The following is a 24,225-nucleotide window of genomic DNA, read 5'->3' on the forward strand; positions in this document are numbered from 1 at the left end:
GTTAAGAAGGGTAGAGAAAGGGAGGTGAGGGATGAGAAAAGTTTTATCCATCGCCTTTTTTTGGATAAATAGGAAGGGGGAATGAAGGAGAATAAATTTGCTTTGATTAATAGAAAAATGAATATAAGATAATAGATATTAAATGACGATAACCTTATCCCACTTTCATAAATTACACTATGCAATGTTTGGTTATATTGTTGTAATTATTTTTTAAAGTATTTTTTACTTTGAAATGTATTAAAATAATATTTTTTTTATTTTTAAAAAATTATTTTTAACATCAGCGCATCAAAATGATCTGAAAATACTAAAAAAATATTAATTTAAAATTAAAAAATAAAATAATTAAATTTTTTTAAAATATAAAAACAAATAGATTTGAAATCGAACAAATCAATTATTAGGATGGTGGCCATCTTAACCACTCTAATCCTCTAATAATAGATCAAGGCCCTTGACCCTCACCTACCAAGAGACAAACAGTACAAGAATAAATGTTCACACATGTCTTAAACACATATCTCTATTAGAACTGAGAAATATCTCACTATGAATTAAGGACAAAACCCACACCTTTTCAGAAGTAGCTTTAAAGAATCCTAACATATCTTATTATTGAAGATACTGCAGATATACTGCAGGCGTTAAGGCAGAATCAGCGATACGACAACAGATATTGAGGAAGAAGATATTGCAGATATTCGACCTTTATGTCATTGCCTAATACAGCTTATATATTACCTTGTTTATATATGTTTGTATTATTAGTATATGATCTTAGCAAGATTCATGGGAGAAATTATGTGTAAGATTATCTTTTCTTGCTGCATAATTTCCCTGCTATATATACATGTGTACAGCAAAAGAATAATTCAAGAATTCCGTTTCTTGCAAATCACTGTCTCAAAATTCTTCACTTATTAGGCCACAACACTATAACAAACTAATGGTAAAATACCATAATGCTTCTCAGTGAGAATATTAGCTCATATGTGCTAAGGTTGTATAGGGTGGGTGGCAAAAACTTTTCCTTGTCTTTTCCCTAATCTTGCTTTTTTGTTCTTAAACCACCACCAATTTTTTTCCTTTTATACAGGACGAGATGTACCATAAGATATATTTTTTTAGGAGAATAGTTTGACTAAAATTTTGAAATAAAGTTATTTTGTTTTCTCTAATGTCAATAAATTGAAATCGGGTGGGTGTCAAACTTTTAGGCTTCCTCATGAGCACCCCATATGAAGGGGAAACAAAAAAAAAAAAAAACAATAGCAAGACTTAATTTTTTAGAGGTATAGTTTGACTTGGTTAACAATGTAAAAAAAACTTAGTATTGAATATTTCAGTAATCACTCTGTCATATTTGTTTATTACAAAAATAAAAATATTTATATTTTGACGATATAGAATGGACACAACAAACTAACATTATTTCAAACTCTTGATACAGGTAAATAAAATAAGAAAAAAAAACTTCAAACTTCTTTTTATATCTATATATAGAGAGAGGGGGGGGGGATGCAAAACATTATTGCTTAATTGGTAAATTCATAAATAGGGCACTTTCAAGGGGTTAAACTTGGAAATTTAACTTTTAGCTAGGATATCAAATAATTAAAACAAAGAGGGCCTCACGTGCAAAAATTTCTATAAATAACTTCGCTATTTTTGCTTCTTTTCCCATAAATACACGCGTAGAGTAATAAAATAATTAAAAAATACACTAATAAGCTTTAATTGCTTAGTTTATTATAACAAGTGAATACTAATTTTAAGAAATTCAACAATTAGACTAGTATTTATGCAAGTTCAATTTCTAAGCATATAAATTTATACATCATAAACATACAATCAAAAATAAGAATATATAAAGATTGTAGTGTATATATTATATACATATTTTAAAATTAAAAGAGATTGAAATACAATCCTAGCATCGATACCAATCATATATATTATTTAAACAACACTACTTATTGAAGCAGTTAACATTTTATTAAGCTAAAAACTTTTGTTGTTAAAGATAATCTTTTTGTTCTTAAAGTTTTATTACTCCTCTTTTAGTATAAAAAAATGTTTGCAATAAGATACTATTGCAATTAAATCTTGATTATGAGCAGTGAGGAGGTTTGTTTTAGATATAAAGGGGAAGAAGAAGAAGAAATAGGGGAGGATCGATAGCCAAGTTATATATTAAATATTACTCATGGAATTATCGACAAAATAATTTTGTCTGTCAACTTGTTAGCAATTCTGTTGGTATAATAAACATGTCACTGTCGGACATCTAGGTTTGAATCCCATTGTAATTTCATCATTAAAATCATCCACAAAAACATATACGTCATCGCACTACTTTATTTTTAAAATTCTTTATATTCTGACTGGGATTCCCTAGGTATATACTGATGGAATGTTTCTATCGGTATATACTGACAAGGTTAGTGATGAAATAAATTCTGTTGGTAAATATCACTGTAAAATCATTGGTGATTCTATTTGTATTCGTTGATTTTTTAGTTGTGGAAGATATTTTTGTCATTGACAAAAATTGTTAAAAAAAAAAACAAGAGGTGAACAATTTTTTATAAATATATTCTCTTTTATTTTTACTCCGTTGGGATATTTTGATTAAATGAAAACACAAATATTAGTTTTAGGAAGGGAGAAACAAAAGCCAATTTCTAAAAAAAATAAAATAAAATTGCAGATCACAGATGAAATATTCCTTCTGTGTTTTGAATTGGTATCAAAAATTACTAATGAAATTACAAATAGAAACATGTCGGAAAACATATAATCGATGATTTTTATTTCATCGATCAATCCATCGGAATATAATCACCGATGGATTTACATATGAAATTATAATGCCAAACAAAAAAAAAATACAGGCATTAATTCTGTTAGTAATTCCATCAGTGATTATGGTATATTACCGATTTAATAATCATTTGGTAAATACATTGGTGATTATTGCATATCACTGACATAATTAAATTCTTAAGAAAATTACATAATTGAATACCAAAATCACCACCATTGAACTTCTCTCTTAAAACCGAAACCCATCGACACCAACATAGTTGATATTTCATTAAGAGCATTTTACTATACTTTCACTTGGTATACTAAGACATGAAAATCATTAACACAACTCATTCTTTATCACATTGAAGCTTGGACCACTTTTATCATAAGAATAGATATGCAATAATAATTTTAAATGCCACTAATAATGTTATATGACTTATTTTTCATATGAACCTGGATCTTGGAATCTCACAACAATTAGGTATAGTTACCATCATTACATCTTGTTATTATTCATTTTTGGGTCCCACATAAAAAATGAGAAAATACAAAAAAAAGTCAAAGAAATATATTCAGAAGAAAATAAAAAAAATAATAATAGTGAGAAAAATATTACAAAGCGCTCGAAAAATGGATGGAAATTGGTTGAGGAGGTTCAAAAATACAAATATTGAAATTTGACAGTATATCGTTGATTGATGAGAGCTTTATTAACAAAGAAAATTTAATTTGAGAAAAAAAAGTCCAAAATCAAATGTTTATGGACTCAATTAAATTTTATTAAAGGTTTAATTGAGTTTATGGAGGGTTTGTTAGCCAGAAAAAATGATTTTAAAGTCAATTTGGGTTTTAATTGGAAGAAATTAATTAAAGTTTTAGGGTCAAGTTACAATCTTTCAGAGTTGATCTAGTTAAATCAGGGGCTTAATTCTATAAATATTGAAGTTTGATGGTCAATTAGGGACTTGATTGAAGAAATTCAAAATCAAAGAATCAAAATGGAAAAAGCCTGCAAATTGAGACTGATTCAAAAAATTGACACATGCATCTTTACACCTTTCCTTTTAAATGAAACGGCGTGTTTTGGGCAAAATAACATCATTTCATGCCCTGAAAAAAAAAACATGAAACAATGTTGTTTTGGATGGCATTGTGCTTCTTTTCCCCCTGGACATGCAGGGACAGGGGAAGAAGAAGTTTCTCTTCCCTGCAACGCCACTATCTCCCTCCCCACTTGCACAAATCCTAACACAACTCACGCCTCTCATCTGCCGCCATGATAAAGATTAGATAGGGGAGCCCTGCGGATAGTTGAGGCGACTGTACAGAGGCCGCTTGAGACGCCCTACCCTGTCTCCAGGATTGGACAAAGGTAGGGTAGCTCCCGCTTCCCCTATCCTATAAATACCCTGTTCAACCAGGGGGAACAAAGGAAAAAATTTAAAAAAAAAAATAGGGGAAAGTATAGATAGAAGAGACAAACATAGAGGAAGCAACGATTAGAGAGAAAGATTACATAAAGGGGGGAGATTGACAAGGAAGAGAGGGTTCGAGAGAGAAAAAAATATTACAAAGAAGATTGAAATAGAAGACAAACGAAAGGGAAGAAAAACAAAGGAGAATAAAGGAAGAGAAGGGAAGAAGAATGAAAGAAAAAGAACAAAAGATGGATGACAACCGCAAGGGAAGAAAAACAGGGCTTCCCAGCCACCGTCAACTCCAGTACCATCAAGGCCACCGCCTAGTTAGCCACCTCCCATCATCTTCTTCTGCTGCTTTATTCCCCCACCCCTCGCAATCTCCATGTTTTGGCTAATGAACAGTGGGGAGTTAATTGTAATTCACTCTCCACTGTTCACGTAGCATGTGAACAGTTGAGAACTTTTTACCTTATGCATTGGGCCCAAACAACGCCAGCCTATGACCAAAATGGCTAGGATGGGTTTTGCTCAATTTGAAAATAAAAATAAAAAAAACTTTTAGGCCAATGTAAGAGTGAAATATTAAAATACCCGGTTTCATTAAAATGTTTGCAATAATATAAAAAATGTTAGAAAAACAAAAGGGTTTGTTTTCTATACATACGGCCAATGTCTAAAAAAAATTCATATTGTATTTTCATACAATAAAAATTTTTAGCATGCATTATGGTTTTAATAACCAGTTTATTAAGTCATGAGAACTAGGCCAACATTTCAAAAAAAATTATTTTGTTTTCTTTTAATATTTAGGATTACGAAACTTATACGTAAGATGTACTCCTAAATTTAAATTAGTTTCTTTGATTGACATTAGAATAATTAGATTTTTACTCGATAAAGATAGGGATTCCTTTACCGAGGAAAAACTTTTTTTAAATCATAAATAGACCAATAACTAGAAAACTCAATAAGACCTTAGCTACATCAGATAATAAACAATGCTAAACTACCTTAGGTAGAGTGTAGTTGAGGGTGCTAATACCTTTCTTTTACGCAACATCCTCGTACCCAATCTTAGACTAGTTAGGGTTCCTAGTAACCAAAACACTAAATGGCGACTCTCATCCTTCTTCCAATGATAAAAAGACAAGAATCCCTTTGGTCTCCCCATTTTGTTAGATATATAACCTACTTGAGAGTGGATGATCGTCGTGACGCCGCACACGTGCGACAAAATCCTTTTATTTTTTAAAATTTTGAAGGCTCATTCCCCTCAATGAACTATACATAATCCCTCTTGATGAACTTTGGTTAGCAGATCAGCAATAATTTCCTTTGACTTTACATAGTCAATGGAAATGATTCTATTTGAGAGCAAGTGTTTGTTTAACGATATTATGTCTAAAACTTATATGTCTAAATTATTGTTATACATACTACTTCGCACTCTTCCAGTTATGAATGACTATTACAACGGGCATAAATTGTCGGCACTGGTTTTGGCCCAACGTGAAATATCCTTTTTAAGAACTTCAAAGTCACTCGGCTTCCTCTCCAATTTTATCAAGAAACATAAACTCTAATTTCATCATGTATCTTATAATACACGTTAACTTAAGGGATTTTCATAACACATCTACTCCACTGGTATGAAGATATATCCACTAGTGGATTTGAATCTTTTAAGTTGGACATTCAATTGGCATCACTATACTCTTATAGTAGTGTCGAGTAACTACTATAATATAGCTCAAAGTCCAAGGAGACCTCAAATATTTTGAATACCCTTTTTTATTTTTATAATTATTATAGAATGTGTGTGTGTATATATATAGGAAATACTATATGATTACTCTAGTGTTATAGTTTCTACAATTACAATCGTGTACTGCCTCTGTATATAAAATAGAAAGGTGGCTAAGAGATAAGTCAAGCCTTCTATTATTTCAACTTGGTATAAAAATAGTTTGTTGATGGCTCACTCTTGGTCCTCCTCCACATGTGTTTGCTTGCGATGATACTTCTCTTTAGGTAAAATCACTCTTTTCTTCAGTGGAAACAATAGGACCAACTCATTAAGTGCACCTACTTTCTTCACTCTCCAAAGATGTTATCCATCTTGTTTTTGACTATCAAACCTTGCATTCAGATCTTCGACAAGATGATGGTTTTGGATACTAAGTTTATAAAAAGCCAAGGCATTAATTTGATGAGTTGGTCGCTGCTGGCCTGGCTAGTTTCGCTAGAAGATTTTACTTTGTATATGTTTCGTGGTCTTCGATGGGGAATTTAAAGACTTAGTAACAAGCCTATGTGACGAAGGCAAAAACACCTATCATGAACTCCCCTCGTCAAAATGAACAATTTGACACAAATATCGTTCTATTTTGGTGTCCTAAATCGGTGTTCAATCACGTGTTTCACTCTCTACCGTTGGATTCCAAGCAGCCTATCCCTCTCCTCTCTCAACTAGGGACTACAAAATAACAAAAAAAACCTTAACTTTTGTATCATAATTCGAGAAGTTTGAAAAATATTGTAACAATAGGCACAGAGTACCAAAAATTGTATTAATTTGCGAAAATTTCTAAAGTTTAAGGAATCAAAGTTACTCGTTTCAAAAACCTTATGACCTTGTCACCCATGTTTGCCGTCTTTTTCACTCATGGTCTCTCTTCTTTCAACCACACCCTTTCTTAAGAAATCAAAATCAATGGTTCTTCAATTAAGATGAAATAGTTGGAAAAAAAAAAACTTGAGAATCAAATTAAAAAAGTAAAAATTTTGCACTTCCATCCACAAATAATACATGAGATGATTAACAGTGCACACCAACACATTGAAAATCCCATGTCTTTTATAATTGTCTTTTAATTATAGGTAAATAGGTTTGCTGATATTACGATGCTGCCATCTGTAACTTTAAACTCCAGAAACAGAAGCATCCTGTTACGAAAAGCAACTATTATACCAAAAACCTTTATAATTTCCTATGAGAAAAATCTGATATAGGACTCACATCCCTATTTCTATTTGTATTAAAAACAATGACGTTGAATCACAATTTACTGTTGAGTTCTTTAGAATTCACTTGGAAGGGCAATGGAACATGCCTCTGGTATTCTGCCAGAGCCCACATTGGAAAGATATTTCTGTTGCTTTGTGATGTAGCATGCATTTTTTGCATGAAAACACCAGTGATTTCCTTCATCAATAAGCATCATGGGCATAAGGTTTTGATTCAAGTGATTTCCTCACTAAATTAATTTCAGAAAGTTACCCTGCTGGGTCGGAAAATCACCCATCTTCCAAATGTTGAATTGATTATCTGCTCGCCGCTCGGTGATAGCGAAAAGGATTAATGTTCAAGAATTATGAGCCATTTTCTTGACAGGCTAGAACATATATAGAACTTATCCCTCTATACTAGACAGATCTCTCCCCACCCTCACTACTCTCCATCTTTCTAAATGTTAACACACCCAGAGACAATTACACATACATCTTGAGGGCTTAGCTTGCTGTGCGATAAACTGCAGTTCAATCCTTGTGCGACGTCCCGGGTTCGAACCTTCAAGAGATTACCCCTGCTCACCCCCGTGGTGTACACTTACCTGCTCACTGGCTTGTAGGATGTTCAGTGAGCGGGGATTAGTTGTGGTGCGCGCAAGCTAACCCGGACCACCTCGGTTATCAAAAAAAAAAGAAAAGAAAGAATTAACATATCATGAGCGAGCGATTGCAGCTTAACTAATTAGATTTTGAATTTATTTTTAAAAGTTATCAGTTTATGTTTTATAAAATCTTTATGATTAATAAAACTATATATAATAATATTAATTTTAAAATTTTATAAAATTAATCAATACTTATATACAAAATATCTACTTTAATAAATAAATAATTAATTAACGTCTTTCGCTCGATATAGTCACACAATTACTCTTTGCTCTGCGCGAGCAGCCCTGCTTACGGCCTCCCTACGGCCAACCATGTTCCACAAATGAAGCACATTCCCCTGATTTCCATACTGTACTGGAACAATATTTCTCCTATTTATTACTCACAAAAAAAAATTAAAAAAAAAAAAAAAACTGAAATTTACTAGGAAATGTACCATCCACTCTCAGGAGTTCGTAAGCTTTCAAAGAACGGTACAGCTTTTGTTATGAAAAATATCGATTTCCTGCTTCCTATTACAACTTCTTGAAAAACATTTTATTTTTACGTTTTAAAAATGTTTTTTAAAAAGTTTTTAAAAAAATTCTTTACTTCAAATTAATAAATTTTTTAGTTATTTCAAATTATAGATAATGGATCAGATACAAATACGCCCGTGAGAAATGAATGCCTGGCTAGTTATTCAGGATTGAATGATTAAAGCCATTAAAAGTAAGTTCAACATGGTCAAGCCTCGTGACTTCTTTAAAAAATTTAATAGATGGACAGATTAGGCCGGTGGAGAAATGAATGCCTGCTAGTTATTCATGATTGAATGTTAAAGCATTAAAAGTAAGCTTCAACATGGTCAAGCCCTTACTTCTTTAAAAAATTTAATAGATGGAACAATTAGGCCGGTGGAGAAATGAAATGCCTGCTAGTTATTCATGAATTGAATGTTATAGCATTAAAAGTAAGTTCAACATGGTCAAGCCCTTACTTCTTTAAAAAAATTTAATTGCAAATCATAAAGCTTATGTATATATCTAATTAAAATAAACCCAAAACTAAATTACTAATAAATAAACTATATAATTATTAACGATATCTAAAAATTATACAAATCTATTAAAAAATTCGTTTATAATTGAAAAAAAAATTCAAGGTGTGTTGTGGTCTGCACAAGTGTTAGCAACCAACAAGATAATTTATATAATATAAATCAAACAATATTGATGACCGTATTTTAACACGATTAAAACCGGGTCGACCTTTTTCTTCAGGGTTATTCGCAAGACAGAGCCGACAGGTGGCATGTGGAATTTCCATCGCTTAGCCTGACGAAATTGACATGTAGTGCGTTCGTGAGAATTTTCAAATCGCTTTTAAAGATTTCAATGTGCACATCATTCTAAAAACACACATTGATTTTAGGGATGCATAAGATATAAAAATATAAGGTAATGATTGGGTTTTTAAAATATGTTTTATTTAATATTATATTAAAATAATATTTTTTATATTTAAAAAAATTATTTTTAATTATCAGCAAATTAAAATATTTAAAAAACATCAAAAATATTAATTAAAACAAAAAAATTTTAATAACCCCCCAATTTACTTAAAGAATTATCTAACATAATTCATAGATTTTTAGGTCCTAGTCTTGATCTTTTTAGGATCAGGTATTGACCATCATTTCAAGACTCCCTTACATTTTAAGCATTTATATGAAAGTCTTATAAATTTTCCATAACTCATAAGATGTCTTTTTTATTTTATTTTTTGTGGTACTTTGTTTAAGTATATAATTAGCATTAGAGTTGGCCTCCCCCCACAAGTTTTGAAGGATGCTCTCAAAACTTCTCAACATGGCATTTCATTCATTTCTTTTAAATTTTAGTTCTTACGTCCACAATGTCATTTTATCAATGTGAATAAGATAGTAATAGATTCATGTTATAATTACTATTTTAGAATACAATTAACAAAAAAGTGTTTCGTTATACTCCACATCTATCACTTTTTATTTCTTTTATCATTTTATTTAGTTGGATTTTAAGTTTATTTTTATAATTGTAAACATTTAATAACCCTTATCTTTATTTCAAGCAAATAGGTACAACAATATTTTATGCAATCATCTATAAAAGGTAAAATAATATGTCTTTTCCACCTTAATCTTTCATAAACTTTAAATCACTGATATCTAAAGTTGAAATTAAATCTAGAGTTCACACTTCTTTTAATTATTGAAAAGAAGTTTGTGAATTTTTTCTTATACAAACTTTTTACACTTATGATTTTTTTTCAAAATCATACTTGGTTTATAATTATAAGGTTAATTAACTTGTGATAGAATTATAATTCTATGTTCTTAATTTGTCATTGTACTCATATTCACAAGACATGGACAAGTAGAAGATGAGATATTCATAGGTCGTTCATCGTTCATATTATTATTATATTATTTATTATTATTATTATCCTTGGTTTAATGGTCATTATATTTATTTTTAAAGAGGCCATCATTAGAAACCTCATTTGTACAAACATTTACTATTTTTAGAGAGTATAACTTGTCATTCTTAAGATGTTTTAAATTAATTTTTCCATCTAAAATGAGCTTTAAATACTATCCTTTAATGCCATCATTTGAAATAGTATCTGTTGAGAGTGAGAAGCGTTTTTTGAAAGTCTTCTTTTAGTATGAACTTCCCAAACCTAAGAGACGCCTTTTTAGAGGTTTGATGATTTTTTCATGTATAAGTGTTTTCCATCATTTCTTTGTAAGTAAAAATATTATTTTCTTCGCACCATATATGTTTTTATGCACTAATGTAAAACCCACACTAATTAGGATTTGTTAACCTATGTTAATTTGAAACAAAATAAAAAAAAAAAAATCATTTGAAACTTCTTTTAGTGAGTGATCAACTTTGTAATATTGCGTGAGCAGTCTTTTTCTTTTTTAGGATAAATTTCTTGTTGGCTCTATTTCTACAATTCCCGGCCAAATGTCTAGTCTTATTATAAAATAAAGCATAATAGTCCTTCTTGTTTTTTAGGGATTTCCTTCTTAGTCATATTACTATGATCCTTCGACTAAGTTTTTTAGTCTTGATGGCAAGTAAAAAAACATTTTCCATTGAGCTTCTTAGAATTTATTTCCCTTTTTCATACAAAAGCTTTTTTAATTTTGATTTATTATGGAAACTTTGCCACTAGTTCTATAATTTTTTCTTTGGAGGCCATACCAGAAAAATTGGCTCATCTCTCAAACAACTTATTATCATTTTTTATTCTTAAATTTCAAAATAAGGTCTTTAAACTCTCATTTTGTTCTTGGAAATCTTTTGAAAGATGGTTTGGGCAACTTTCAATAATTACAGTCACTTGAAAAGATTTACTCATTTCAACATGAATATCATATTAAAAATAAGCTAAAAAACTTTTGAACTTGGCTTATAAATATCTTTGTGTCTCCCATCTGAAATCAATCAAAAAATTTTCCCTATTATTTAACTTTTCCATACCATCATCTTTTAGCCTTGTGCTTTCTTGTCTAAAGCTTTCCATTATTCTATTGCACTCTTGATCGAACTTTGTTGATAACTTAGACCTCCCGATAAAGGGAGACTCTAAAATGAAATTTTTGATAAAAAATTTGGTGGAACCTGTATAAAAACAATTACTAAAAATTTTCAATGTATCTCGAAAAAAAAAAGATGTAGAAAATTGGTTGTTGTAATATTAATTATCAGAATAATGCAAATTATGATTGAACCATGTTAGAAAGTATGAATTTATGAATTAAGTGTTTAATCTTTAATAGAAAAAACAAAAAATTCCTTTCCCCCTTTTATTAGAGGCTTCAAGATAAAAAGAGGAAGATTTGAGAGACTTAAAGTTTTACGGTAGTAGTAGTTTGGAAAATGTAGGTTTATAGGTGTTAATAGATGAAATAAGTAAGAATTTTTCAAAAGAGAGAAGAAAAATCCTCACTTTCTTCTTTTAGGTGAATTTCGACTAAGAAAAAAGAAGAAACTGGGGGACAATTGAGTTTTGATAAAAATCATGAGAAATCATGAAAATTGTAGATAGTTTGATGTTTGATAGGTTAATTGAATAATGATTTTTTTTGTAAAGGAAAAACTAATTAAAAGGAGGTTTTCATCCTCTTGAATTAAAAGTTTAATCAAACTTAACTAAGGTGTTGAATTTAATCAAGAAATATGTAATTAGTATTAGAAATTGAAACCGTTCAAGTGAATAAATAAGAAACATACTAAATTGTGTTGGTACAGAGAAAGTTGTAGGACCTAATCAATAATAAGAAACCTTTTTGTGCACACAGACACTAGTAGGTATTCTACACCTTGAGATAATATAATAGCTTATTGAAGGAATTTTGTAAATTGTAAATTTATTATAAAGTTATGAAATAAAAAATGAGGTAGATAAATGCCCTTGTTGGAATGGGCAAGTTGAGAAAATTATTTACTGGTTAATGAAAATAATGTCATGTTGAATAATAATGCCTTGTTGAATGGGCAAAGTTGAGAAAATTATTTACTGGTTAATGAAATAATGTCATGTTGAAATAATAATGCCTTGTTGAATGAGCAAGTTGAAAAAAAAAAATTACTTCCTAGTTTATCGAAAAGAATTTGCCATGTTGAATATAGGCAAGTTGAGAAGATTAATTCCTTGTTATAGAAATAATGTCTTGTTGAATGAACGAGTTAAAAAGATTATTTATTGGTTAAAGGGAATAATGTCCTAACAAATGGGCAAGTTAAAGAGGAATTAACATCTTGGTTAATGGGATAAATACTTGTATAATGGATTAAATTATAAATTTAATCGATTTAAATTGAAGTTAAATATTGTGGGATTGTTAGAAGGCACTTTGGTATTCATAAATTTATTTCTATCTAGAAATTGTATTAAACATTTAATGAAATCATTAAATTACTAGAGATAGGAATATTTCAATTAATGATTTTGGGAATTGCTTTAATGCACATGAAAAGTTAGTCCTTTAATCAATTATTTATCAAAATGTGCAATTTTGATCATGCTTAATGTGATTATAATTTTTAGATACATCGCACTCTCAAACTGAAAAAGTAGATACATGTACATATAATTTTGTTAAGTAATTAATGTAATTTGAAGAATTAATATTTTTTTTTTGTAATACACTTTTAATATTTTTAAGAATTGTAATATTTAACTTAATACTTATGTATGATATAATTTATGATATTGTCTTATTATTAAGTTGAATTACAGTTGGTTTTATATATATTTTTGAGGCACAATTACCTCTAAAAAAATAAATTGATGCATGTTATGAATTAATTAAGTTTTAAGTAATTTTTCTATAGAATATGGAAATGAGAAGTTGATATTATGGTTGAGTTTTAAATGTCCAGATGATAGGATGAAAATTATGATTTATTTTTATTGGTTGAAAAATATTGAGTTAATAACTTGGTATTAAAATAATACAAAGAAGATTCTGCCAAAATTTCAGCAATATATATATATAATATATATATATATAATATATATATATATATATATATATATAAAGATTTGGTAACTATGAATATATGTAATATAATTTGAGATTATATTTGGGGTTGTTACAAGATATTTTTTTTCTCTTACAAAAAAAAATTGTACATGCAAGCTTTTTTTGATGCGTTTTTTGTACATAAAAAAATTAGAGTGTAAAATGAAAAGTTTATATATATAATTAAATAAATTGAGAACTATGTGAGTTAATAAACGGGAAAAAAGTATTAACAATAACTAAAAATGAAAAATGAAAAAATTGAATGTCTTAATAAATGAAACAATTTACTTGGTTTTGTTTTTTAAATTTATTTATTAAAATTAATTCTTTTATTCAATCAAATGATATTAAAAATAGACGCACATATTAAATTGATTAAATAAAATAAAAGTTAAAAGAAAACATATTATGCAAGGTTACATATATTAAAAATGTTTTCCGAGCATAAATAGTTTTTCTTTTTTAAAAAATAAATTCCTTGGATTAAAAAAAGATAAAAAAAATATAGATAAATCAGAATAATGTTTTCAAAAATTAAATACATACAACACCATAAAAAAACAATCTCTATCCAAAAAAAAATATTAATTAAGCAAAATAAATCATAGATGAGAGATGTTATTTGAAACATGAATTTAAAAATCATTTAAAAAAATATATTTTAAAAAAATACCAGTAAAAAATACAATATCAGAAAAAACAAATATCCGGTTGTTGTGGCTTAACTCGTTAAATCTGTTAACCCAAACCATGAACTCAACCGGGTTCAATATTGTTTTCTTTTAAATTTATATTCGACCTTTGAAAAAAAATAAACTCATGACCCGAATTATGAACTCAATTGAGATTAATATTATTTCCCTTAAATTTTTTTAAAAAAATTAAATTCATGACTCGGACCATGAACTTAACTTAGTTTAATAACTTTTTTTTTCCATAAATTTAAATTCAACCATAAAAAAAATTCAAAAAAGTAAACACACACAACACAATAAAAAAACCATTCTTTATCTAAAAATGTTGAATAAGAAAAAAAATCACATATGAGGGATATTCTCTTAAATAAAAATTTTAAAAACAGATACAAAAAAATATATATATAAAATAAATTGTCCAGTGTGTTATGGGCTCAACTCGTTAAACTCATGATTCGGACCATGAATCCAATCAGGTTCAATATTGTTTTCTCTTAAATTTATATTCAACCTTTAAAAAAAACTTGTGACCATACAATAAATTTAAACCGAGTTCAATATTATTTTTTCCCTAAATTTATATTCAACCTTTTTTTAAAAAAAAAATTAAAACTCGTGACCTAGACCATGAACTCAACCAGGTTCAATATAGCTTGTTAAGAAGAAAATTAACAAACCTTGAAAGGTACTAGTTATTAGTTCAAGTCTCATAAATTTTGGAGACACTAGAGTTTTACATGGTCGTTAACTTTAGAGCTCCTAAAATTAGTCGAGATATACACAAACTGGTCAGGATATTCACGTTAAAAAAAACAAAAAAAAACAAGAAAAAGAAGAAAATTAACATCTTTGCCTATAGCCGCACAATTACTCTAGCTCTTGCGAGCAGCTGCGAGGCCTCCTAGGGCCAACCATGTGCCATAAATGAGGCACTCTCCCCGATTTCCATATTTATTACGGCTATCAAACTCCTAAGGTGGTTTCAGAGATGAAATGAATTTAAAATTCATTAGGGAAATGTACCATCCACTCTAAGGAGTTCGTAAGCTTTCAAAGAACGGTACAGCTTTTGTTATGAAAATATCGATTTCCTGCTTCCTATTACAACTTCTTGAAAAAACATTTTATTTTTACGTCTTAAAAAATATTTTTTATAAAATCTGAATTTTTTTTTTCTTTACTTCAAATTAATAATATATTTTTTAGTATTTTCAAATTATTTTTTATGTATTCATATCAAAAATAATTTTTAAAAAATAAAAAAAATATTTTAATATATTCATCCAATAAAAAAAAACAACCACTTCTACGCCATAAATTATTTTTCAGTAGATGGAGAGAAGCCGTGGAGAAATGAATGTAAAGCATTAAAAGTAAGTTAAACATGGTCAAGCCCTGACTTCAAACCAGTTCTCAGCTCCAGCTGGCTCCTAAGTTATTTAATAGATGGACAGATAGGCCGGTGGAGAAATGAATGCCTGCTAGTTATTCATGATTGAATGTTAAGGCATTAAAAGTAAGTTCAACATGGTCAAGCCCTTACTTCTTTAAAAATTTAATTGCAAATCATAAAGTGTTGTATATATATATAATTAAATAAACCCAAAACTACATGTACTAATAAATAAATAAATTATTATTAATGACATCTAAATATTAAAACTTGAAAATCAAAAGACAAATACAGATTAAGATATTTAATCTAGTAAGACAAGATATTTTTTCTGATCACATTTTCTAATTTTGTTTTTATTAAAATATTTTTTATTTAATCAAAAGATAATAAAAATAGATAAACATATTAAATTTATAAAAAAATGTTATGCAGGTTGCATATACTGTGGTGATCAAAAATTCTAGGTTTAAGCTCTTTTGATCTAAAAATCTATTTTTAACTTATTTTTTAACCCAAAACACTTTTGAAACGATGATAACATTATCCATGACTTCAAAAAACCAAAAAAAAAACCACTTCAGAAAACGAAACCAACCTGAAATCAAAATTTAACACAGACTCAAATATGTTTTATCCATAAACTTTAAAGGTAAAAAAACAAAAACAAAAACACGTGATATGAACTCTACTAATCAAAATGAACAATTTAACACAAATATCATCAATTTTGATGGCTTAAATCAATGTCAATGACTTATTTCTCTCTATACCAGTGAAATTTAGTGACCTCTCTCTTCTCTCTAAATCAGGGATAAAAAAAATAACAAAAATAAATTTTTGTACCATAATTAAACTGGAAAAACATTGAGGGACCGAAATCATAAAATTTACATGATTTTTTAAGTTGAAGGATCAAAGTTCATCTTTTGCAAAACTTATGGTACACCACTTATTTTTGTCGTGGTTTTCATTTCAGTCCCTCCTCTTTTAATTTCACCCTTTTATAATAATTCAGAATCAATTGCTCTTTAATTCAAACACATTAAATCACTTAAAACAAAATTTGATGACCAAACTGAAAAAAAATATAAAATTTTGCACAATCCAACTACAATAATTCATGAGAAGATGAACTGTGGAGCCGTGCACATTAGAAATCCCATTCCTTTTAGGTTATAGGTAAAGTAATGGTTGACTTAGAATATTAGATCGTGGAAATTGATACTCCCAAACAACAAAGCTCTCATTATTGTTCTTGTATTGAACTTTTACCACATAGTTCCTTGAAATCTCTTTGGCATACAGGTCATGAGTACTTCTTCCGAAAAGTCAAGCAAAGGGGCTCCCGAAGGCTCTCAACCACCGCCTCCAAAGGTCGGAATTCTTTTTACTTCTTCAATAATTCAGATAATCATTTCGTAATGATCAGGGGAGCAAATGAAATGTTTTAATGATATGACAATCTGGAATTTTTCTTGTGTGGTATGTTTTAAAGGGCGCTGGTAGTGGATCACCCGATGTTCGAAATGCAAGGTGAGAGTATGGTTTTTTTTCCCTCCTATTTGAAGCTTCTATGTGCATGCTTTTTTTTGCAGTGGTTGAAACATTGTTTACTAATCAGTTTATTTTTGGTATATGATCTGCACATAGAAAATGGAAAAAGGTCCTTTATTCTATTTTATGTCAATAGATCAGCCAGCCATCCAAGGGCGATGCGAAAATTTATTATTGAGGTGATAAAAAGACAAGATTGATCTATTGAATAAAATCACATACTTGTTTAGGTGAATCGAGATCGCCAATATGTTGAGGTGTGATCGAAGAGCAAATAATACCTTAACCACATCTTTATCTTCTATTTCTTCCTTGCATATGACCTTTCCGATGCATTCTCCATGATTTCTTTATCCTCTCTACTAACAATCTTTCACAGGTCCTGACCTTGGAGATGGGTTTTGTATACATAACTCTCAATAGTAATAATTGGAGCCATTGAGCTTTTACATCCCAAATTGATTCAAATTACTGTTGGAATCCATATTTAGTAACACAATTTTTTTTTCACAAAACTTCTTTTTTTACTCGATCACGATCAAAACTAGGAAAAAAAACAACTTGGGTCCACTACAAGTTCAACCAATAAAAAGAAGAAAAAAACTAGCTATAAAATTATACTTTATGCTAAAAGTCATCAACTTTCACTTTGCGAATCCATAGTGAAATAAAAAATGCTTTTTAGCTATTTTAATTAAAATTTTTTTGTTTAATTTAGTTTTTTAATATTTTTTTTTGTTTAATTTAATTATTATGCTCCTGACACGAATTTTAGATTAGACCGGTTAACTTAGTTGATTCATATTTTTTTAATTAGTTTTTTTTTTCAATTTCATCCTAATATACATTGTGATCATCTATTGGGTTTTGGGTCAAATTGTTATGTTTGTATTAATGGATCAAAGATAATTTGACGAAGAATATTGTAAAAATACAGGTAGTCATTTGGTAAAAATATATGGTACTATTTTATATGTTAAAAAACAAACGTAATTAACTTAAAAAAAATCTTCCTATGATAAATATAATAACTTAAATTTATAGTCATTTGTGATATTCATTGCAGAATAAGTATGAATTAAAGATTTCAAATCATACCTAAATAATTTATGGGTCTCATAAAAATATATGGATTGAATATTATCACAAGGACATCTCTTACAATTTTTTATATATAATCGAAACATAAATATTTTTATATTGAAATATATTTTATACTGGTGGTGATGCTTTATCAAATGTTTTATATTTAGTATAGTGTAGTATATATAATGATAAACTAAACATTATAGGTTAATTATGTAATTTATTTTAGACATGTCAAGCGCATTTACAATTAAATATACAGCCTAAGGGCATTTAAAAAAAATATTCACAAATTTTTAAAGTTTAATTTATTTTTCAATAGTTGTATATTGAATTTAGAGTTCCTTCAATTATGTGATATCATGAAAATTTTGACAAATATTAAGATTTCTATAAAGGTGCAAGAAAGAGGGCTAATTATTTTGTCACTCTGTCATGGTATGGAGTGGGATAAGTAATCATATCACCCTTCATTCAAAACCTTAATTTCTATTTTCTTATTCGGAAAAATGATTTTCATAAAATTGTTTTTATACAAATTGATGTGTCAGTTGATTATCGATAAAATATGAGTCCTCCAAATGATAAATGGTTGATCTTCCATGAATTGAAATAATTTTTCGGTGTTTGTGTGCAAAATTTTGTATAAAATATTTGTTTATACTGCATCATTAAGTTTAACATTTTTTTTATTAAATACAAGTCCATAGTGGAGTCAAATTAAGATGTGTTGTAAAAAATAAGATTTATAAATGATGATACTGCATGTTTTCGGAGTTAACAGGAAGGAGAAGCCTGGAGAGCCAAAGAAGGATGAAAAAGGCTCCTCAGAGGTTAGAATATTATTAGTGCTTGAATGGTAATTAATTAAGATGATTATGTAATGATTAGGGTCAAACGAAACGATTTAATAATGACAATTTCGAAATTCTCTTGTTTGACACAGGGCACTGGTGGCAGAAGGGTGTTTAAACCAAAGGAACTTAAAATCTGCTGGCAGGAAGAGAATCAATTTTGGAGTATTCCTAAAGAGTGAGGATAACATACCTGTTTTCTTCTTGAATAGTTATGCGCTGTTATGTTACAAATCTTGGTGTGCTTGATCTAGTTATGTTACAAATGTTTTGTTAATAAAAGTAAAATTAGAATCATTGAATTACAATCAAGATTTTTAATTAATATTCTTGCATGTATTCATTATAAAAAATCAATACATAATTTACAAATATATAAAGTTTTAAGAGGATCAATATCATAGAAAATTTATATGGTGTTTAAGTTGTAACTATCAAAATTTAATAATATATATGAAAATAACAATAATTATATCTGGTCTTTTTAGAATTGAACCAATTTAATTTTTTTATAAAGATTCTTTATCCTTTTCATGCATAACTCTTCTCTATAAAGAAAGTTTTGATAGTTATAATTTGAATATCATGAAATGTTTATGAAAATCTTTTAAATTTATAAAAAATATTTTATATTGCTGGATCGGTTCACACCTAGTTTCTTTTTTTTTCTTGTTTTCTCTTTTAGATACCCAATCTCCCCAAATTTCTCCTTCTATCTTCTTCTCTACTATTCAATCCATTAATTAACCCAACAATAACCCAAACAGTAATCACCATAATCAAGCTTTCTTTCTCTTCCTAACCAAGCTAGAAATCATTTATTGTGTTGATGAATTTGTATGGATTGATTCATTCATATAAGTTGTTTGTTTAATTGCATGTGCAGACAGTTTAGTTATTTAGTAAAATTTCTAACATCTCTGGGTACGTCATGCAAAGTAATTTGCTTTGGCCTAATATTGTTTCCAGGTGCATGCATCTATATGCATCTTCTCTACTATTCAATCCATTAGTTATTGTTTCTCTCTGTTGTTTCCTTTCATTTTTGGCCGAGACCATAAAACAAAGTTTTTTTTTTTATTTACATGACAGGATTGAATTTTAGGGGTGAGTATATTAAACTAAAGACCAATGGTTTACCATCATGATGGAACTGTATCACTACCTTTCGTGAATCTGCAGATTTTGAATAGTGGTGCTATAGTAATGTAGAGCCTATTTTGTTTATGTCAATTTGAATCTATTTGCTCTTTGCAAAATATAGGGATGGTCGTCCTGTAGAGCTGCTGGAGGTGTGCTGGCTTGATGTAAGTGGTGAAATGCCTGTAACCAAAGGGAAGGCGTATGAAGTTAGCTTTATGTTATCCATGAACACAAAGGATTCCTTTGGCTGGGAAGTTCCTGTAACAGTGATGGCTAGGATAGGAAAGAAGGGAAAGTATGAGCGCAAAGAAATAGATCTATCAAAATTAAGCGAAGAAGTAAAGGAATTTCCCCCGGATAAGTGTCGGATTGAGTTTAAAAGTGATGAAAATACTAAAAATGACGAGGAGACGCTCTATTTTGGCTTGTATGAAGTGTGGACTAACAAATGGAAGGGTGGTCTACGGATTCATGGGGCCATAGTTCAGGAAATTCCAGCTGGGATTAATGATCCTCCACCTAATTAATAACCCTTCCGACGAGTCCAGAGGGAAGGAAATAGCAGCTCATGACGATTAATTCTATTTCAACATCTGAAAACCTCCGATCGAGTCCAAGTTCAAGGAGTACGTAGAAGCTGATTTAGAGTCCTGCTGTAACGTGGGAATGTTTTTTCAGGGATTTGATCAGTGGACCAGATTGCATCTCCTGGTTATCTATTACATCTATTTTCGTCAGTGTCATATTTCAAGTTATTTTGATTTTCTTAGTTAGCCCAACTATGGCAAACTTATAATATGCACTGCTAGGACTCTAGTTATTTAGCTATGGTTTGAATAAAAACTATAGACTTAAGACTCTTTCTCCAGAGCTTTTCTGTTTGTCTTATGATATGCTACGTCAACATCCTAAAATTAATCCTCTGGTTTGATATATATTGTTAATTTCAGTATATAAGCTGCTCGTGCATGTGCGTTCATTTTTTAAGATTTTGAAGTATAGGGTAGATAAAAAAGAACCATCTTTTTTTTATTATTAAAACAAATTAATGGATTTTTAAAGACAGGTCGAAGAGATGCGGTAGAAAGGGAGATAACGAGGATACAGAAATGACACTTCCTTTCCTTATGGTACTCGTGTCATCTTGGATGGGTCTCAAAATTTTCTGCATTTGATGTGCAAAATTTGATGTAGATTCTACAGGTGCATATTCAGGATAAAAGGCAGTAAAATAGATGAAAAAAATATCAAATAAAATATTAGAGTTTCAATATAATTCTTGTAAATTAAAAGATCTAAATAGAAACCAAATAGTTCAGTTTTTAGGATAGAAAAATCTAATGATTAAAAAAAAAAAAACTGAGAAACAACTACTCTAAATAAAAACGGTAAATAAAATAGTAAAAAAGCACAATTAAAAAACATAAAGGTAAAGCATGGAGAGGAAAAAGAAAAGAAAAGAAAGAAAGATAAATCATAGAGTTGCACTGTTTTAGATTTTGAGTTCTTCATGGAAAACAAATTGGTTTTTTTTAATGAAAAAAAACACATTCCGCTCTTTAAATCATCTTTCCAAGGATAGCTAGGCCATGTTTGTTTCCCGGAAAGTAGTTTCCGGGAAACTATTTTCCAAACGTTTTTGTGTTTGTTTGTCATTATAAAAGTTGGTCAACGGAAAATACTTTCCAGTCAATTTCAGTCAAAGAAAAATTTGACTTGGTTTTCAGGAAAGTGTTTTCCCTTTAGCTGTGTTTGTTTTCCGGAAAGTAGTTTCCGGGAAATCACTTTCCAAACTTTCTTGTGTTTGTTTGCCAGTAGAAAAGTTGGTCAATGGAAAACACTTTCCAGTAAAAAGAAAATTTGGCTTGGTTTTCAGGAAAGTGTTTTCTTGAAAAATTTGAGGGGAAAACACTTTCCGGAAGTTGTGAAAAATTTAGAAATGTCATTATTTGCTGATTATATCAAATTTGATCCTCAAACTTTAGATTGCTATATATATTTTGTTTTGAATATTTATTTTTTAATTTCATCTCTTAAAATTTTATTTTTATATTAACTTTGGTCCTTATTTTTATAATTGCTATTTGTTTTTTCCTTATCATATTTTTATTGAAATTTTTTATCTATCAAATTTGGTCCTCATTCTTTTGATTGTTACTTATTTTATTTGAAATAATTTATGAAATGTTGATTATTATTATTTTAATTTCTTCATTATTCATTTTTTTTTTAATTTTTTAGATTTGATCTATATTATTTTGATTATTATTTATTTTATTTGAGATAATTTATGAAATTATAATTTTTTTTCAATTTCATTCTCATTCAACTTTTTAATTTGTAAGATTTGTTCCTCATTATTTTAATAAACTTGAGAAAAATAAAATATTAATAAGTTATTTTTCAGCTCATTTTCCATGACATAACCAAACACTGAAAAGTGTTTTCCAATTCATTTTTCATTACACTATCAAATATCGGAAAATATTTTCTTAGAATTTACTTTTCTTGAAATTCATTTTCCAAAAAAAAAACTACTTTCCAGCAAACAAACGGAGCTAACAGGAAAGTAAACAATAATATTCTAAAAAACACTTTCCAACAAATCATCGTTCCCAAATAAAACAATGGCACGTGTCAATGTATTAATGCAATGACATTTAAATGATGCACCGGTATTGTACGGCATCAGCAAGGTAAGAATTGTTTTTTTTTTATTTTGGGATCATTGTAACAAAAGCTGAATACTGCTGTAAAAATCATTTTACATCAGAAATATTTTATTGTGAAGATAATAATTTTACTTTTTATTTTTTATTTTTTTATGAATAAATAAATATTTTTTTATTTATTTTATAAGAATATTCAAGTTTTTTTCAATTTTTAAGTAGAAGCAAATAACACTTTTAACTTTAAAAACATTACAAAAAAAAAGCTTTGTTTTTAGAATATTTTGTTAACTTTACATGAATATTTTATGTAATTAAAAGGATCATAGAGATATTTTAGTATTTTTACATAATTTTTAATCAAAAAGCTATTGTTGTGTGTTTCATATGTTCATTGAATAGAAAGCATTTATGCCATTAAGGAGGTTTGTGGAACACTTACCGGTGACCAAATCCAACCATCCGTCGTATAACTAGATGTATAGTCGTGTTTTTTAACACGGAGTTATTCATGTAGATATATTATGATTAAATTATAACTAATGATGAATTGTTTATGTTTATTCTTTCTTTTTTCTCTATTAATAACTAAATTGAACAATTATTTTTTTTTATTTGTTATTTGTTTACGTCTAGCATAAATTACAATCCTCGATAGACTGGACCGGCTAGGCCTGATGCCGAGCTTAGACTTAATATTTATTTTTATTTTTTGTTAGGCTGGACAAGCTGCCTTGTCATTGTTCCACACCAGTGATCCAGACCGTTGGGCAAATCGGCAGGCGTGCGTGAAATGTTAATTTAAGTTTTCTACAGGAAGGAGTTAATTATAACTGAAGATGCACGATATCAAATGAATTATTTTGCAAAGCGGGAAGAGAAGAAGAAAGGCTTACCTGGTCTGCTGGAGCGACGACGTCTGGACAAGGGCTTCTTCTTCCTTCTTTGTTCTTCTCTCTGTTATGTGTTTTCCCCTGTGTTGGGTTCTTTTCTGCTTTTTTGTTTCTCTGTTCCTTGTATCTCACCCCCTGTTCTCTGGGTTTGTTTCTTCGTTCGTGGCCTCTAGTGCCCCTCTGTTCTGTGCTTCTGTTTCCTTATGGTTTTTCTCCTCAGTCTTTTTCCTTTTCGTTTATATCCTCTTATTTGCCCTCGGTTCACTCTGTATTTGCCCTTGTGTTTGTTCTCTTTCCCTGTTTGCCTTTCTTCTTCCCCAGTTTCCTTTGTTCCCCCCTCTGGTTTTTCGTTTCTTCCCTCCCAGTCCTTCTCTGGCTTTTATGAAGCCAAAGAATGTATGATCGTGCACGATCTGCACGATGGGCGTCTTGCACGTTCGCCTTCATTTG

At 29.2% G+C, this 24,225-nt stretch overlaps 1 protein-coding gene across 1 annotated transcript; it reads left to right on the top strand.

The window, feature by feature from the left end:
- The first annotated feature begins 16,717 nt into the window (after nt 1–16,717).
- On the top strand, nt 16,718–21,083 carry LOC118028959 (protein PHLOEM PROTEIN 2-LIKE A9). The gene is made up of 5 exons (XM_035032711.2): nt 16,718–16,950; nt 17,072–17,109; nt 19,001–19,049; nt 19,163–19,248; nt 20,335–21,083. Exons 1-5 carry the CDS (start codon nt 16,885–16,887, stop codon nt 20,738–20,740), a joined length of 645 nt encoding a protein of 214 aa, XP_034888602.1. The 5' UTR covers nt 16,718–16,884; the 3' UTR covers nt 20,741–21,083.
- The last annotated feature ends 3,142 nt before the right edge of the window (nt 21,084–24,225 follow it).

This window comes from Populus alba, chromosome 15 (genome assembly GCF_005239225.2).
Source record: "Populus alba chromosome 15, ASM523922v2, whole genome shotgun sequence".
NCBI lineage: Eukaryota > Viridiplantae > Streptophyta > Magnoliopsida > Malpighiales > Salicaceae > Populus > Populus alba.